This window comes from Chlorocebus sabaeus, chromosome X (genome assembly GCF_047675955.1).
Source record: "Chlorocebus sabaeus isolate Y175 chromosome X, mChlSab1.0.hap1, whole genome shotgun sequence".
Classification (NCBI taxonomy): Eukaryota; Metazoa; Chordata; class Mammalia; order Primates; family Cercopithecidae; genus Chlorocebus; species Chlorocebus sabaeus.
This window is the reverse complement of record NC_132933.1, coordinates 16,014,432-16,031,070: the sequence shown is the minus strand read 5'-3', so window position 1 is coordinate 16,031,070 and position 16,639 is coordinate 16,014,432. Positions and strand designations below refer to the sequence as shown.

Here is a 16,639-nt window from a genome sequence, read left to right as displayed (position 1 = left end):
GGGGCATTGCTGAGGAGATCCCAAAACTGTGGAAGTGACTTTGGAACTGGGTAACAGGCAGAGGCTGGAACAGTTTGGAGGGCTCATAGGAAGACAGGAAAATGTGGGAAAGTTTGGAACCTCCTAGACACTTGCTGAATGGCTTTGACAAAAATGCTGATAGTGATACGAAAAGTAAGGTTCAGGCTGAGGTGGTCTCAGATAGAGATGAGGAACTTGTTGGGAACTGAAGCAAAGGTGACTCTTGTTATGTTTTAGCAAAGAGGCTGGTGGCATTTTGTCCCTGGCCCTAGAGATTTGTGGAACTTTGAACTTGAGAGAGATGATTTAGGGTATCTGGCAGAAGAAATTTCTAAGCAGCAAAGCATTCAAAAGGTAACCTAGGTGCTGTTAAAAGCATTCCATTTTAAAAGGGAAACATCATAAAAGTTCAGAAAATTTGCAGCCTGACGATGTGATAGAAAAGAAAAACCCATTTTCTGAGAAGAAATTCATGCCAGCTGCAGAAATTTGCATAACAAGCAAGAAGCCTAATGTTAATCCCCAAGACCATAGGGAAAATGTCTCCAGGCCATGCCAGAGACCTTCACAGCAGCCCCTCCCATCACAGGCCGGGAGGCCCAGGAAGAAAGGGGGTTTCATGGGCCAGGCCCAGTGTCCCCGTGCTGTGTGTAGCCTAGGGATTTGGTGCCCTGTGTCCCAGCTGCTCTAGCCGTGGCTGAAAGGGGCCAATGTAGAGCTTAGGCTGTGGTTTCAGAGGGTGGAAACCCCAAGCCTTGGCAGCTTCCACATGGCGTTGAGTCTACGGGTGCACAAAGTCAAGAACTGAGGTTTGGGAACCTCCACCTAGCTTTCAGAAGGTGTATGTATAAACACCTGGATGCCCAGGCAAAAGTTTGCTGCAGGGATGGGGCCCCCGTGGAGAACTTCTGCTTGGGCAGTGCAGAAGGGAAATGTGGGGTCAGAGCCTCCACACAGAGTCCCTACTGGGGCACTGACTAGTAGAGCTATGAGAAGAGGGCCACCATCCTCCAGACGCCAGAATGGTAGATCCACTGACAGCTTGCACTGTGCACCTGGAAAAGCTGCAGACACTCAATGCCAGCCCGTGAAAGCAGCCAGGAGGGAGGCTATACCCTGCAAGGCCACAGGGGTGGAGCTGCCCAAGACCATGGGAACCCACCTATTGCAATAGCACGACCTGGATGTCAGACATGGAGTCAAAGTATATCATTTTGGAGCTTTAAGATTTGACTGCCCTGCTGGATTTCAGCTTGCATGGGCCCTTCTAACCCCTTTGTTTTGGCCAATTTCTCCCATTTGGAACGACTGTATTTACCCAATACCTGTACCCCCATTGTATCTAGGAAATAACTAGCTTACTTTTGATTTTATACAAGCTCATAGGTGGAAGAGACTTGCCTTGTCTCAGATGAGACTTTGGACTGTAGACTTTTGGGTTAATGCTGAAAGACTTTGGGGGCTATTGGGAAGGCATGGTTGGTTTTGAAATGTGAGGACATGAGATTTGGAGGGGCCAGGGGTAGAATGATATGGTTTGGTCATGTCCCCACCCAAATCTCAACTTGAACCGTATCTCCCAGAATTCCCATGTGTTGTCGGAGGGACCCAAGGGGAGGTAATTGTATCATGGGGGCTGGTCTTTCCTGTGCTGTTCTCGTTATAGTGAATTAACTCTCATGAGATCTGATGGGTTTATCAGGGGTTTCTGTTTTTGCTTCTTTCTCATTTTTCTCTTGCCACTGCCATGTGAGAAGTGCTTTTTGCCTCCTACCATGATTCTTGGGCCTCCCCAACCATGCAGAACTCTAAGTCCAATTAAACCTCTTTTTGTTCCCAGTTTCGGGTATGTCTTTATCAGCAGTGTGAAAACAGACGAATACACTGACTTTAGATGAGTCAATGAAGGTGGGGACTCCATGATGGGATTACTGCCCTTATAAGAGGAAGAGACAGCATAGCTCTCTCTGCCATGTGAGGACACAGGGAAACGGCGGCCATCTGCAAGCCAGAAGAGAGCCCTCACAAGAACCCAACCATGCTGGCACTCCAATCACAGAACTTTAGCCTCCAAAACTGAAAAATAAATTTCTACTGTTTAATCCATCCAATCTATGGTATTTTGTTTTGGTAGCTCAAGCAGACTAAGACAAAAGGAGAAGTAAAATGCACATACTTTGGACTGTCTTTATAAGTACCATTTGGCTAAAGGAAAATGTTTCTCATAGGCAATTAATAAAAACCTATTTATTCTCATTGATGCCTAAGTACTAGAACAACAACAGCTGCTTTAGAATTGGCCATAGCCTCATGAATGTAGGCTATTCATTTTTAAAGCTTGCTTAAACATTAGAGATGAGGATACAGATATAGCATAGTTGTTATAAGCATGGGATAGACTTTCTGAACTCCTTCTTAGCTGTGTGATCTCTCTCTGTAAAATGAAGAAAATACGGTTGCCTAACTGGGTTGTTAATGATGATTAAATGACAATTATCATACAAAGCCCTTAACACTGTTCCTGGAACATAAAGTGTGCTTAAGAAATTGAAAATATTGCTTAGGGATATTTCAAGTTAGTACAGACACATCCAGTGGCATTCCAAAAAAGGAAATCAATTTGCTTACGGCCAAGGTAAATTCAAGTAATTGGTTTAGACAAGGCTGACCCTTGGTCAATGGAAAGTATAGAAAATATATCTCTGGGCATTGAATTATTGTTTATCAGTGGCTTTCCCTGACACCTTCATGTTCCACAAGTTCTTCCTAGTTGAAAGCAGAGTCAAAGCAGCCATGTCCTCTAAATAAAGTGGCCACGTTAACAAGTATTTGATTCCATTTGGAGCTCTGGGGTATAAAAATGCATAGAAAATGGCTCCAGAACCTCAAAATGCACGAAAATTGTCACAGAGATTGATTTTATTACATTCAGTTTAAGAGACTGTGAAAGGAGTATTTTTTTTCTTAACATGGACCAGGCCAGAATATCAACACTGAATACCTAGACTCTAAATATTTAAAAATTGAGCTATTTTTCTAAACCTTCCGAAATGTGCAGTTTTCTTTTAAGTTAAAAGAAAAGGTGGAAAGTGCCAAATAATCTCAGATGGGCCATTAGTCAAGTCCTCAGGGACAATTTTAACTTATAATGATAAAACACCTGCAAACAGAAAAACACAAATTACAGAAAATGAAGCCTTTTGTATACGCAGCTGTGATTTACATCTGCACCAATGTCTAAATATAAGAAACTGATGTACTTTCTTACTTTTTAAGGCTTCTAGTACTTTTAGGAAATTCATGCAGCAATTTCTTACGATATTCTATCAATAATTCATGTAATCGATCTTCTTTCCTTTCACTTTCTTCAATGGTTTTTGTGGTTAGTTCTAAGAGCTCGGTGTTGGTTTGGAAAAGGCGGCAGGCATAGCATGTGGATTTAGCTGTCTCCATCTTGTCCCCAGTGAGCACCCAGACTTTCAGGCCTGCTGCATGCAGAGCTTCAATGGTCTCTGCAGCTTGATCTTGTAGCCTGGGAACACAAAAGAAGCCTTGTGATCTTCTAAAATTCCTGACAAAGATTCTACAGGAAGGCTTGTTAAAGAGAATATTTTTATAATTCGCAGCAATTCTAGAGTCCTGACATCTTATCACGGTTGACTTTCATATACATCCCCTACTCATTCTGAGTGCTGTCTCTGGCATAGTTTTACTTATTAAAGCAAATTTCAAACAATGAGGTTCTGAAGTTTGTGACACCTTGAGGTAACTGGTATCCAATGGCAGAATTGAGTATCATCATTCTAAGCTAAAATGTTCTGAAACATTTGTACTCAATGTCACTTTAGCATATTTCATTTTATGTTCTATCTTACCATACCAATTAACATCACTTAACATCATTCAAAGTATAAAGGTCCAAACATTCTAATCAGACGATGAAGGAAATTAGTGAATCCCTATCCTTGAGGAGCTTTAAGAACAGGAACATGGGTTTTCAAGATGGCTGACTAGGGACATCAGATGCCAGTTGTCCTCATAAAAAAGATCAAAGTTACTGGTGAATGGACATTTTCTGAACTGAAAACTGCAGAAAGAGAGCCAGGACCTATTGGAGAGCCCACAAGAGAAAGCTGGGATACAGAAAAGGAAAGTAGCGAGAGTCTGGCAGAGACTGTCCCCCGAGGAACTCAAAGCCCCATGTAAAGGGTAGGTGGAAATGCTTCTCTGCTTCCTCACCCTGTGACAATGTCCTGACCATCAAACTGCTGGGGAACCCTTCCCTCCTTACCTAGGGCAACGCCATCAGTGGCAATATAGGAGCTTCTCAGGGACAGAGATCCGAGTGGCCAGCTCATGCAGGCATGTCAGTACTCCCCTCAGACCCAAACTTAGAGGGCAGGAACCATTCTGTTTGTGCTGCTGTGGTGGGCCAATACCATACCTAGGGGAATCTCTGCCCTTGAGTTATCATACCATCAGATCCCCTGCAAATATACTCCAACCTGCTCTGACTTTGGCAAGCTCAGGGGGGATCAGTGAGTCCCCAGGGAGCTATGGGACCCCTGGAGATCTATCCCTCAGCATGGAGTGCCCCTAAGGGGGAGGTAAGCACAGCCCGCTAAGGGCCCTCCTGGGACAAAGGAAATGTGGGCACAGTGACAATCACTGAAGGAGGTAGCACTGAGGGCCAGGAACAGTCATGGAGGCATTTCCCACTGTGCCCACTCCTGTACACTGTTGTTGATGCGGCCAGCAGCAGTTCTTCCCAGTGGAGGGTAGCGCATATGTACCTGGAGAAACTTTTCACCTTTTTCACAGTGGTTCTACCCCTGCTGAAAATGAGCTCGTGCCAATTGGGCTTTCACAAAGGGTGGGACCCAACTCCAACTCCCTACACAGAGCAGCAGCATCCCAGCAACAGACGGGTAAGCTGCAGAGTTGCTGCTCTGAACTTGGGGTAAAGGCTTGGCCAAAGCCCATTTTGGTTGCAACCACCAGAGAGATGTATCCACGGTCTGCAGCCGCACTGTGACCAGGAACCAAAGGATACAGTCTATACGAACTGAAGATTGTGAGCATGACAGGGGCATAATGGAGAAGTGGATCATGTTCCTATCTGCACAGGATGAGGAGCTGGTGCACCCTTCCTTGTTCCTTCCCCCAAGACCTCGGCATACCCCAACCCGATCTCCAACCCCTGCCACCATCCTTCCCTCAGGATAGGCGCTTCCACTCATCATCAGCCTCCCAGAGGAAGAACTGACTCTTACTCTTAAGCTCCACCTACCAGACTGAAGCCTGAGCTGCACCCCCAAATAAATAACTTGCTGCCAGAAGGGTTTAGTGCTAAGCTTTCTGACACCTCCACACCCTTAGCCCTGAGGGAGGCAGTGTGTCGGCCCTTGCATCCAATACATCACTACGACAGCATCTGAGAAAGCCATTGCACTGAAGCTATCCACAACCAAGGAAACCATATAGAGCCTTGCCCTGCCGAAAGCACCCAGAAACAAAGCCAAACAATCATATACAACATATACCACAGTCATATCCTCAAGGGAAAAAAGAACTAAAAAATAAAAAATGTCTTATCCAAACTACAGCAAATTCAAAAATAAGAAGCAACAGATCCCTCAGATGAGAAGGAATCAGTGTAAGAACTCTAGCGGTACAAAAAGCTGGGGGGTGTCTTGACACATCCAAAGGATTGTACTACCTCTATAATAATACAGGTTAACCAGAATGAAAAGTCTAAAATGACAGATAAGGAATTCAAAATATGGCTTGCAAGGCAACTCAACTAGATCTAAGAGAAAGTTGAGGCCCAACACAAAGAAACCAGAAAAATGATTCAGGATATGAAAGATAAGGATAGCTATAATAAAACAAATCAATTAGAACACCTGGAATTGAAAAACTCACTAAAGCAATTTCAAAATACAGCTGGAAGCCTTAACAATAGACTAGACCAAGCAGAAGAAAGAATTGCAGAGCTTGAAGAGCAGTCTTTCGAATTAACCCAGTCAGATTAAAAAAAAAAAAATTTAAACATGAGTAAAGTCTTTGAGAAATATGGGATTATGTAAAGCAACAAAATCTATAACTTCTTGGCATTTCTGAGAGAGAAGAAGAAAAAAAGGCAACATGGAAAATATATTTGGGGAATAATTCAGGAAAATTTCTTGAACCTTGCTAGAGGTCAACATCCAGATACAAGAAATTCAGAGAACAACTGTTATATGCTACACAAGATGACCATCACCAAGGCATATAGTCATCAGACAACCCAAGGTAAACAAACAAACAAACAAAATCTTAAAGGCAACTAGATAAAAAGGACAAATTACCTATAAATGAAATCCCATCAGACTAATAGTGAATTTTTCAGCAGAAATCTTAGAAGCCAGAAGATTGGGGATGTATTTTTGGCCTTTTTTTTTTTTTTTTTTTTTTTTTTAAGAGACAAAAATCTCAATCTGTCACCTAAAGTGTAGCAGTGGTGCAGTCATAGCTCACTGTAACTTCTGGGCTCAAGTAATCCTCCTACCTCAGCCTCCCAAGCAGGGGACTACAAGCATGTGTCACCATGCCTAGTTATCTAAAAAAAAAATTTTGTAGAGATAGGGTCTTGCTATGCTGCCCAGGCTGGCTGTGAGCTCCCAGGCTCAAGTGTTCCTCCCACCTCAACCTCTCAAAGCACTGGATTACAGGTATAAGCCACCATACCTGGCCTTTAGCCTTCTTAAAGAAAAACAACTGCAGCCAAGAATTCTATATCCTGCTAAACTAAGCTTCCTAACTGAAGGAAAAACAAAGTTTTTCCCAGACAAGCAAATGCTATGGGAATCTGTCACCACCAAACCTATCCTATAAGAAATGCTTAAAGGAGCTCTAAACACAGAAAACAAACGGATGATATTTGCTACTATAAAGGTATATGTCAGTAGAAAGTTAATAGATCCTATAAAGCAATTATATACTTGAGACTATCAAAATAACTAGCTAACAACACTAAGACAGGAACAAACCTCACATATCAATATTAACCTTGAATGTAAATGGCCTAAATGCTCTACTTAAAAGACATAGATTGGCACAATGAGTACAAAAATACCATCTGTTAGGCCGGGCGTGGTGGCTCACACCTGTAATTCCAGCACTTAAGGAAGCTGAGGCAGGAGGATCACCTGAGGTCATGAGTTCGAGACCAGCCTGGCCAACATGGTGAAACCCCTTCTCTACTAAAACTACAAAAATTAGCCAGGTGTGGTGGCAGGCACCCGTAGTCCCAGCTACTCAGGAGGCTGAGGTACAAGAATGGTTTGAACCCAGGAGGCGAAAGTTGCAGTGAGCCGTGATCGCGCCGCTACACTCTATCCTGGCTACACTCTAGCCTGGGCGACAGAGCAAGACTCCATCTCAAAAACTTCAACAAACCCATCTCAGGCGTGATGACAGCATAATGATGGCCACAAGCTAAAACTAAAGGGATGGAGAAAGATCTATCATGCAAATGGAAAACAAAAAGGAGTAGGGTTTGATCTTCCCGTATCAGATAAAACAGGCTTTAAATCAACAACAGTAAATAAAAAGACAAGGTGGGAATTACATAATGAAAAGGAATTCAATTCAACAAGATTCAACTAGCCTAAATATATATAAACCCAACATCAGAGTGTCCAGATTGATAAAACAATCATCCCTAGACCTAAGGAAAGAGACAGAGAGTCATACAATAATATTGGGGGATTTTAAGACCCCAATGATAGCACAAGACAGATTATCGAGGCAGAAAACTAACAAAGAAATTCTGGACTTAAATTGGACTCTTGACCAAATGGGCCTAATAGACATTTACAAAACACTCTACTCACCAAGTGCAGAACATACATTTTTCTCATCTGTGCATGAACATTCTCTAAAATTGATCACATGCTTGGTCATAAAGCAAGTCTCCTGAAATTCAAAACTCAAAATAATATCAAGCATCTTCTCTGAACAGAGTGAAATAAAATTAGAAATCAATACCAAGGGGAACTCTCAAGTCCACGAGTACATATAAACTGAACAACTTGCTCCTGAATAACTTTTGAGTAAACAGTGAAATTAAGGCAGAAACCAAAAAAACAATTTTGAAACAAAAGAAAATAGAGACAGAACATACCAAAAACTATGGGTTATGTCAAAAGCGGTGTTAAGAGCAAAGTTTATAGCACTAATTGCCTACATCAAAAAGGCAGAAAAATCTCAAATGAACAACCTAATGTCACACCTAAAGGAACTAGAAAAATAAGAACAAACCAGACCCAAAGCTAGCAGAGAAGTAACAAAGATCATAGCAGAACTAACATAAATTGAGACCAAAAAAAGCATACAAAGTACCAATGAAACAAAAATGAGAAACAAATAGACCAGTAGCTAAATTAACCAAGAAAAAGAGAGGATGCAAATGAGCACGATCAGAAATGACAAAGGTGACATCACAACTGATACCACAGAAATACAAAAGATTCTCAGACTATTATGAACATATCTACGAGCACAAACTGGAAAATACAGATGAAATGGATAAACTCCTGGAAACATACAACCTCCCAAAATTGAACTAGGAGGAAAAAGAAACCCTATATAAGCTATGAAATTGAATCAGTAATAACAAATCTACTAATAAAAAAAACCCCCAGGACTATAGAGATTAACAGCAGAATTCTATCAGATGTATATAAAGAAGAGTTGGTACCAATCTTACTAAAACTACCCCAAGAAAAATCGACGAGGAGGAATTCTTCCATAATTTATTCTACAAAACTAGTATCATCCTAATATCAAAATTTGGCAAGGATGCAATAAAAACAGAAAACTATAGGCCATTACTCATGATGAACATAGATGTAAAAATCCTCAACAAAATACTAGCAAACTGAAACCAGCAGCACATCAGAAAGATAACTCATCAAGATCAAACGGGTTTTATTCCTGGGATGCAAGGATGGCTTAACATATGCAAATCAATAAATGTAATTCACCACATACACAGAATTAAAACAAAAATTATATGATCATCTCAATAGATGCAGAAAACATATTCAATGAAATTTGACATACCTTGATGATAAAAAAAAAAAAAAAACCCTGAGAACAAACTAGGCATTGAAGAAACATACCTCAAAATAATAAGAACCCTACATGCAAACCCACAGCCAACACCATACTCAATGTACAAAAGTTGAATGCATTTCCCCTAAAAACTGGAACACGACAGGGATATCCACTCTTACTACTCCTATTTAACATAGTACTGGAAGTCCTAGCCAGAGCAATTAGGCAAGATTGCTGGAATACTACGCAGTCATAAGAAGAGTGAAATCATGTCCTTTGCAGCAACATGCATACAGATGGAGGCCACTATCCTAAGTGAAATAACTCAGAGGCAGAAAATCAAATACCACATGTTCTCACTTATAAGTGGGAGCTAATCAATAAGTACACATGGACATAAGATGGAAATAACAGACAATGGTGACTCTAAAAGGGGGAAGACGGGAGAGGAGCGAGGGTTGAAAAACTACCCATTGAGTATTATGTTAGTATCTTAGGTGATGGGATCAAAGGAAGCCCAAACCCCAGCATTACACAATATAATCACATAACAAACCTGCACATGTACTACCTGAATGTATAACCCTGACCCACCCTCCAAAAAAAGAGGAACGCCAATCATCCTGAATGAGAATTTAATTATAATTCTTAAAGGCAAGGAGAGAAAAATGATACTTTCCTCCGGGTTTCTCTTGGCCACAGAATAACAATGAAATCAGACTAAATGAATTTCATTAGAATTTCAATACCTTTTAATGTGACTAAATATATGTTTGTAACTTTTTAAGTCTCATAATTTTCATATATAATATTTAGAAAATTCCAAAAATATTAAGAATCTAAAACTTATTATTTCAAGCAGATCAATGGCAGTGTCCTGCAATCAAGTCTGAAAATGGTCAGCCTGTAAGTTAAAAGCATATTATTTTAAAGTATGCAGTCCAGGCATGGCGGCTCATGCCTGTAATCCCAACACTTTCGGAGGACAAGGCAGAAGATCATTTGAGGCCAGGAGTTCAAGACCAGCCTGGCCAACGTGGCGAAACCCCGTCTCTACTAAAAATACGTAAATTAGCTGGATGTGGTGGCATATGCCTGTAATTCCAGCTAGCAACTCCGGTGGCTGAGGCACAAGAGTCACTTGAACCCAGAAGGCAGAGGTTGCAGTGAGCCGAGATTGTGCCACTACACTCCAGCCTGGGTGACAACGCAAGACTCTGTCTCAAAAAATAAATAAATAAAAATAAATAAAAATAAAAATAAAATTTAAAAGTATGCAAAAACATACTCTGGTCTGTTAAACCAGGTTAGATTAAGCTCTCATGTTGTTCACTCTACCTTAAATTTCCTTTCTGCTCATCTGTCTCTCAAAATCTTACCCCTTCATCTAGGCACCAGCACAAACAATGGCTACAGTACCCTTCCCTACACCTGTCAAGACTATTTGATAATATGTGCATAAATATATGGATAGCTTAGTAAATATTCAAAAGACCTTAGTGAAAATTGATTCATTCTTCTAGGTTACATGAATTTACCTTAAAAATCATTCCTACTGGCCAGGCGCAGTGGCTCACACCTGTAATCCCAGCACTTTGGGAGGCCGAGGCGGGCAGATCACGAAGTTACGAGATCGAAACCATCCTGGCTAACATGGTGAAACCCCATCTTTACTAAAAATACAAAAAATTAGCCAGGCGTGGTGGTGGGTGCCTGTAGTCCCAGCTACCTAGGAGGCTGAGGCAGGAGAATGGCGTGAACCCAGGAGGTGGAGCTTGCAGTGAGCCGAGACTGTGTCACTGCACTCCACCCTGGGCAACACAGCAAGACTCCGTCTCAAAAAAAAAAAAAAAAATTAAAAGCTTAAAAAAATTTTTAAAAATTAAAAATCATTCCTACTAACAGCTCAAAATCTGGTGTAATTTTTCATACTTACTACAATAAATAAATCTTTAAGCCCACTTAAACAATAAAACTAAACCAAAGATTTCAAACTTCAAGATTAAATTACTAATCTGGGGCAGATCACACCCAAAACACTGGTCATTAAAATAGTAAGAGTATCATTTTCTAGTTACTTGTCTTCAACTGCAGTGGCTCCAATTAAATTCATGTTTGTCTCAATATCATCGAAAACTTTTTCCATTTTTTCTTCTCTGTCTTGTAAGGCCATTTTTGCCTCTATGAGCTGTCTGTTAATTCTTTCAAAATCATCTGGAGCAATTTCTTTGAAGGCTACACAGAGTGTCCGATACCCATCCTAGGAGTAAAGTAGGAGATCCGTAGTTATTCTAATAATAGTTGGAAAAAAACCAAAAACAAAAAACCACACTCTGTAAATACTCTTGCTTTAGCCATATGTACAAAAGAGAAATTCTGACACCTATTCAGTTTGAAAAAATGAACAAACCACACCTGAAAAGGCAACATTGAATTAGGTTCAGAAAAAGGAAGTAACAGTTCTTTTAACAAAGGTTGTTGAAAAGTCTTTAAGGCTGCAAATTCTGATCAGCAACTTGCTCCAGGATGTTTTATATTAAGATAAAAAAAAGTAATATCAAATCCCCAAATACAAAACATAGACCACAAAAATAAGCTGAAATGTATTTAAACTGTCATTTAAACAGAAATCCAATAAACATAGTCATCTTCAGCATTTCTCTGCTTACTTATTGGTGGGGGAAGGAGTATAGGCTCACCATTGCATTACGTTCCACATGGACTTTAGTTAACTCAATTTCATGATTTTGCACTCTGGGAAAAACTGCCGAGTCTGCTCCTTTACAAAAGAGAAGTATGTCTCCTAAAATAAAGAACCATAGTACTTGACTTAAAATTTTAAGGCTGGTATTGTGGTTTTAATAAGAGGAACTTTTAAAGCGGCCTCTCTCACCCAAGTGTTATATATTCTGAGCATGCCTCGCAATACTCACCTAAATGGAATGAGAAATCTTGGCCTTTAGCCTGTCAGAAAGGCATGCACCACCTCTTCAGGTCATTATGAACACAATTAATAAGACAGAGTTTACAATAGGCACCTCTGTTAAAATATACTTCCTCCCACCAATTCACGGAGGGCTGGGCTTGTGTCAAGGAGCTGCATCTGAATTTCTTCTGAAAATGTATGCCAGGTGCAGTGGCTCATACCTGTATTCCCAGCACTGTGGGAGGCCGAAGTGGGAGGATCACTTAAGCTCAGGTGTTCAAGACCAGCCTGGGCAACATAGGAAGACCCTGACTCTGCTAAAAGTTAAAAAATTAGCCGGGCATGGTAGTACATGCCTATAGTCCCAACTACTCTGGATGCTGAGGTGGAAGGATTGCTTGAACACAGGACGTTGAGGCTGCAGTGAGCTATAATCTTGCCACTCCAGCCTAGATGACAGAGTAATACTATGTCTTAAAAAAAAATAAATGCAGTGAAGTCATGGTCTAGAGTATACATACATATGGCATCTACAGATGTCAAGAAGAAAGCTCAAGCTCAAACAAGTTGAAATAATTTTCAATAAACTATATTAACCAGCTTTTAAAACACTGGCTTCATAGTTTTTACTGATGAGAATAGCTCTCTAGAATGCTGGTATAAGTGCAGCTTTAGATCACTTCACACACCCAGGAAATATTCACAGTTGTGCACAAGACAGACACTTTATCCTTATCAGGGAAACAATTGAGGTCAACAAATTAAAAAGTTTAGCTCTGAGGTCAATGACCTTTGTAGACCAGTTCCACAGACATTTCACCATTTGCTGTAGAACACGTGGACATGCACACATAATAGCAAGTATTTGAAATGTTAAGTGTTTTTTTTTTTATTTATTCTTACACATCCAAAGTATTTTAAAATTCACAAGACAAACTCCATGGTCACTTATTAAAATGAATTTCATGACTATGCAATCATACCACAAAGTATGAATAAAGTGGGATACGTTCCCCCAAGGATCTGCCTGTATCCTCCCATTCTCACATTAAGGAATTTAGAAAATTTAATAGTAAAAAGTAAATTAATGGGAAATAAATCAAGAACTCTTAGAAAACAAACCACCTGGGCATACCACACACACACACACACACACACACACACATATCTGAAAGCCTTTGAATAAAGCAGGAGTGCTCGCCCATGAGTCTTGCAGAATCTGAGCAGAAGGCAAACCACCATGGTGCCTCCAAAGACATGAGGGAGCCCAGGATTATGGTACCAGTTCCCCTGCAAAGGGCAAGCTTTACTCTGTTCAACAAAGAACCTGAGCTCTGTAGTGAAACTGCAATGCCATTTCCCAGAAACCAGGCCCTCAGTCCTCTCTACCTCACCTGTTTCCAGGGAGTGTCAAGCAGTAGGGGAAGCAGGAAGGTCAGTGAGGGATAAGAAGCAACTCCCTATACTCAAGGATTCTGCTGCTAGTAATCCCAAACCATAACTACGTTGGGTGGCTGCATGTAAACATTACTGGTAGACTGGTCAGTACCCCGATCCATATAAAAGTCATCCTTTCAGTTCCTGTTCGAACACCCAGGGCAGAGGGATATGGTTCTGCTACCAAGAAAAGGCACATCCTGTCATAACAAGGGTTCTATCACTAACAATTTGGTAAATAGAACATCTGTGCTTAAAAAAATACATGAAGGAATATGCAAAAGCTACTGCTTTGCATGACTTTCACTAATCCTACAATACTACATGAAATGATTCTCTTTCCTGAAAGAGTGAATCAACCAATAAGACTACAAATCAACAAAGAGAAAAATTCAAGCTTTTCAGATATGTACCTTCTTGAGTCTTCACAATTACACTCATACGTCGCCGGACGGCATCAAAGTTTAAGGTGTGAAGAAGTTCATATCTTTAAGAGAAGAGAAATGAGAAAAGTAAAAAACCTAGAATATACTGAGAAAAATAAAGCACAATAGAAATATGTTAAGATATTTAAACATCTTAAGAGAGAAGACAGCTATTCTCTTTGCATGAGGGTCATTAGTTGTGTGCACAACTGGTACTTTCCTTTGTCTTAGAATTTCTGTGAACATAGAACATGCTGTCAGAGGACACCTGTGTTAGTTAAGGGGTATTTATAGCCCCTCACTATATTACTTAAAATGGTAAGAATGACCACATAGAAATGGAGAATAAAGAGCTGTCCCACCAAGCCATATTTGGAGGGGTCTAGAAACAGTCCCACTCTGCCAATTTTTTTGGCAGCATTTATGCATGGAGTGCCAGACACAGTGCTAGGTGCTGGGGAATAGAGGTGAATCTGCCTGAGTCCCTTCCCTTATGCGAGTCACCATATGAAAAGACACTGGGGCATCAGAGTACTTGCCCTGAGGCTCACACCTGAACATTCCGAACAAAACAAGGCTTCTGGTTTACAGCAAAGCTGCCTTTATTGGCTCGGCTTGCAATCCCAGAGCGATTGCTTGGACACCAGATAGCAGGTTTCACATATATTCACTGATTTTTCTTGTAGCATGTGTTAGAAACCTGAAATGGCATCTAAATTTGAGAAACATTTCAGGCAGACTCTCATTCTGGCTACTGGACCCAGATGTGAACCAGATTGGAATTTCTACCTCAAACTACAGTTTCTGCCATTCTATGTAAAATGGCTTCTACCCCAACTATATTTACATAAAACTCTGAACTGGGAGAGAAAAGTCTTGTATTTTCAGTGGCATCATTTCCTCTGCTGCCCTGCCTGAATCCGTTTAAATTTGACTATGGGGTTAAGAAATGACGAACATCAAACACAGAGCTACTTACTCTTCTATTTCTTTTCTTTGGTTCTCTACTCTCATGTGTCCATTTCGATTTCCTAAAAATGTGAACCCGTACCTATCAAAAACAATAAAAAAGACCACGTGTATCTCTAAAGAATGATTAATTTAATTTTATTTTTTTGAGACAGAGTCACGCTCTGTCGCCCAGGCTGGAGTGCAGTGGCGGGATCTCGGCTCACTGAAACCTCCACCTCCCAGTTTCAAGCGATTCTCCCGCCTCAACCTCCTGAGTAGCTAAGATTACAGGCGTGTGCCACCACACCCGGCTGATTTTTATATTTTTAGTAGAGACAGAGTTTCACCACGTTGGCCAGGCTGGTCTCAAACTCCTGACCTCAGGTGATCCACCCGCCTTGGCCTCCCAAAGTGCTGGGATTACAGGTGTGAGCCACCGCACCTGGTCTAGAATGATTACTTTTCAATGGGGCAATTCATGCTTGTTTATGCTTTTCTTCTCTTTCATATGATCTCAATATATAACTGTACTTTCTTTTTCTGGATAAGTTGGTAACAGAGAAAGTCAACGCCCAGCCACAACTATTGTAACCAAGAGAAAGACAATTTGGGCTTCTGATTCTACAGCTAACACACTGGGTGACCTTTTAGCCACTTAATTATCTTGAAACTCATGGGTAAAACTAGACTTTCGGTTCTCAAATGATGTCAAAATTGCTGGGAGCACCTCAGAAATAACATGTGTTGTACAAAAAATGGCCACTGTTATGTTATTTGCAAAACATAGTATGAACATTCAGACTTCTGGCTGACATGCATAAATAGTAAAGCAAGTAATACCTACATGTAACTATTTTCTTTTTGGTCTTAACTGGTTAGGTGTGGGAATTTTCCACAAATTTTTGGCTAAAGCAGTTATGTTTTTTATTAAATAACAGGAGACGTAGGTGCTAAGGTCACTGAAGAAAACGGAAAAAAGCAAGTAACTTCTGTCCTCCTGTGGTTTCACTTTCATAGGAGAAGTTTAAGAATGTATACTTTACTTTTTAGCTCCTTTCACCAAAGCTATTTCATCTGGTGAAGAGGAGATATAGGTTAATTCAGCTGATTCTGTAGCTCCATCAACAGCATCATTTGTTTTGATTTCTACAGTATGACATAAACACAAGGCACGTAGAAACAGCTCTTCTCGATTCTGTGGAACAGTAACAAAATAATGATTGTTATTTTTAATTTGATCACTTGGTAACTAGGCAGTGAACAGAGGAAATATATTAATGTGAGAGAATGTTATAACTTCTAACAAACTTAGTAGCAGATATGTATAAATTCCTAACACTCAAATCAGCTATATATTCTCCTAGTACTTAATAAGAGTTCCTGGTTCTCAGCTAGCATACCCTATAGGCTGTGTTAACTCATTGAGGTTATTGTAGTGCCACCTAAGCCAAAGCAATGACTTCTTCATGGCCTAAAAGACTTCATTCAGTAACTAATTCACAATCTAGCAATAGCTCAAGTGTAGGGAGACACTGGTTAATTTAATGCCTAGACACTCCTGAGACTTTAATCATTTGAACAGACATCATTCTTGGGGGAGCTTACACTTTAAAAGACAAAACACAAAAAAATTATGATCATACAGACAAGCAAGCTTTTACCCAAATATCATTTCCCACAATTCTCTTTACTTGTAAATTCTACTCATTTACATATTTCAGAAGTATCAGTAAAACAAGAAAGGTGAAGCCAACAATAGTTATTCCAAAGTCACCAG

The 16,639-nt window shown here is 40.4% G+C and overlaps 1 protein-coding gene across 7 annotated transcripts in view; it reads right to left on the bottom strand.

The window, feature by feature from the left end:
- ATP11C (ATPase phospholipid transporting 11C (ATP11C blood group)) overlaps window positions 1-16,639 on the bottom strand; it is a 202,657-nt gene that overhangs the window by 45,530 nt on the left and 140,488 nt on the right. For all 7 annotated transcript variants that reach the window (XM_007992853.3, XM_007992856.3, XM_007992854.3 and 4 more), the window contains 6 exons: window positions 15,906-16,057; window positions 14,891-14,962; window positions 13,900-13,973; window positions 11,823-11,926; window positions 11,202-11,383; window positions 3,290-3,553 (listed from right to left, as the gene is read on the bottom strand). In XM_007992853.3, the coding sequence (XP_007991044.1) occupies window positions 3,290-3,553; window positions 11,202-11,383; window positions 11,823-11,926; window positions 13,900-13,973; window positions 14,891-14,962; window positions 15,906-16,057 (848 nt within the window). The remainder of the gene's footprint in view (window positions 1-3,289; window positions 3,554-11,201; window positions 11,384-11,822; window positions 11,927-13,899; window positions 13,974-14,890; window positions 14,963-15,905; window positions 16,058-16,639) is intronic.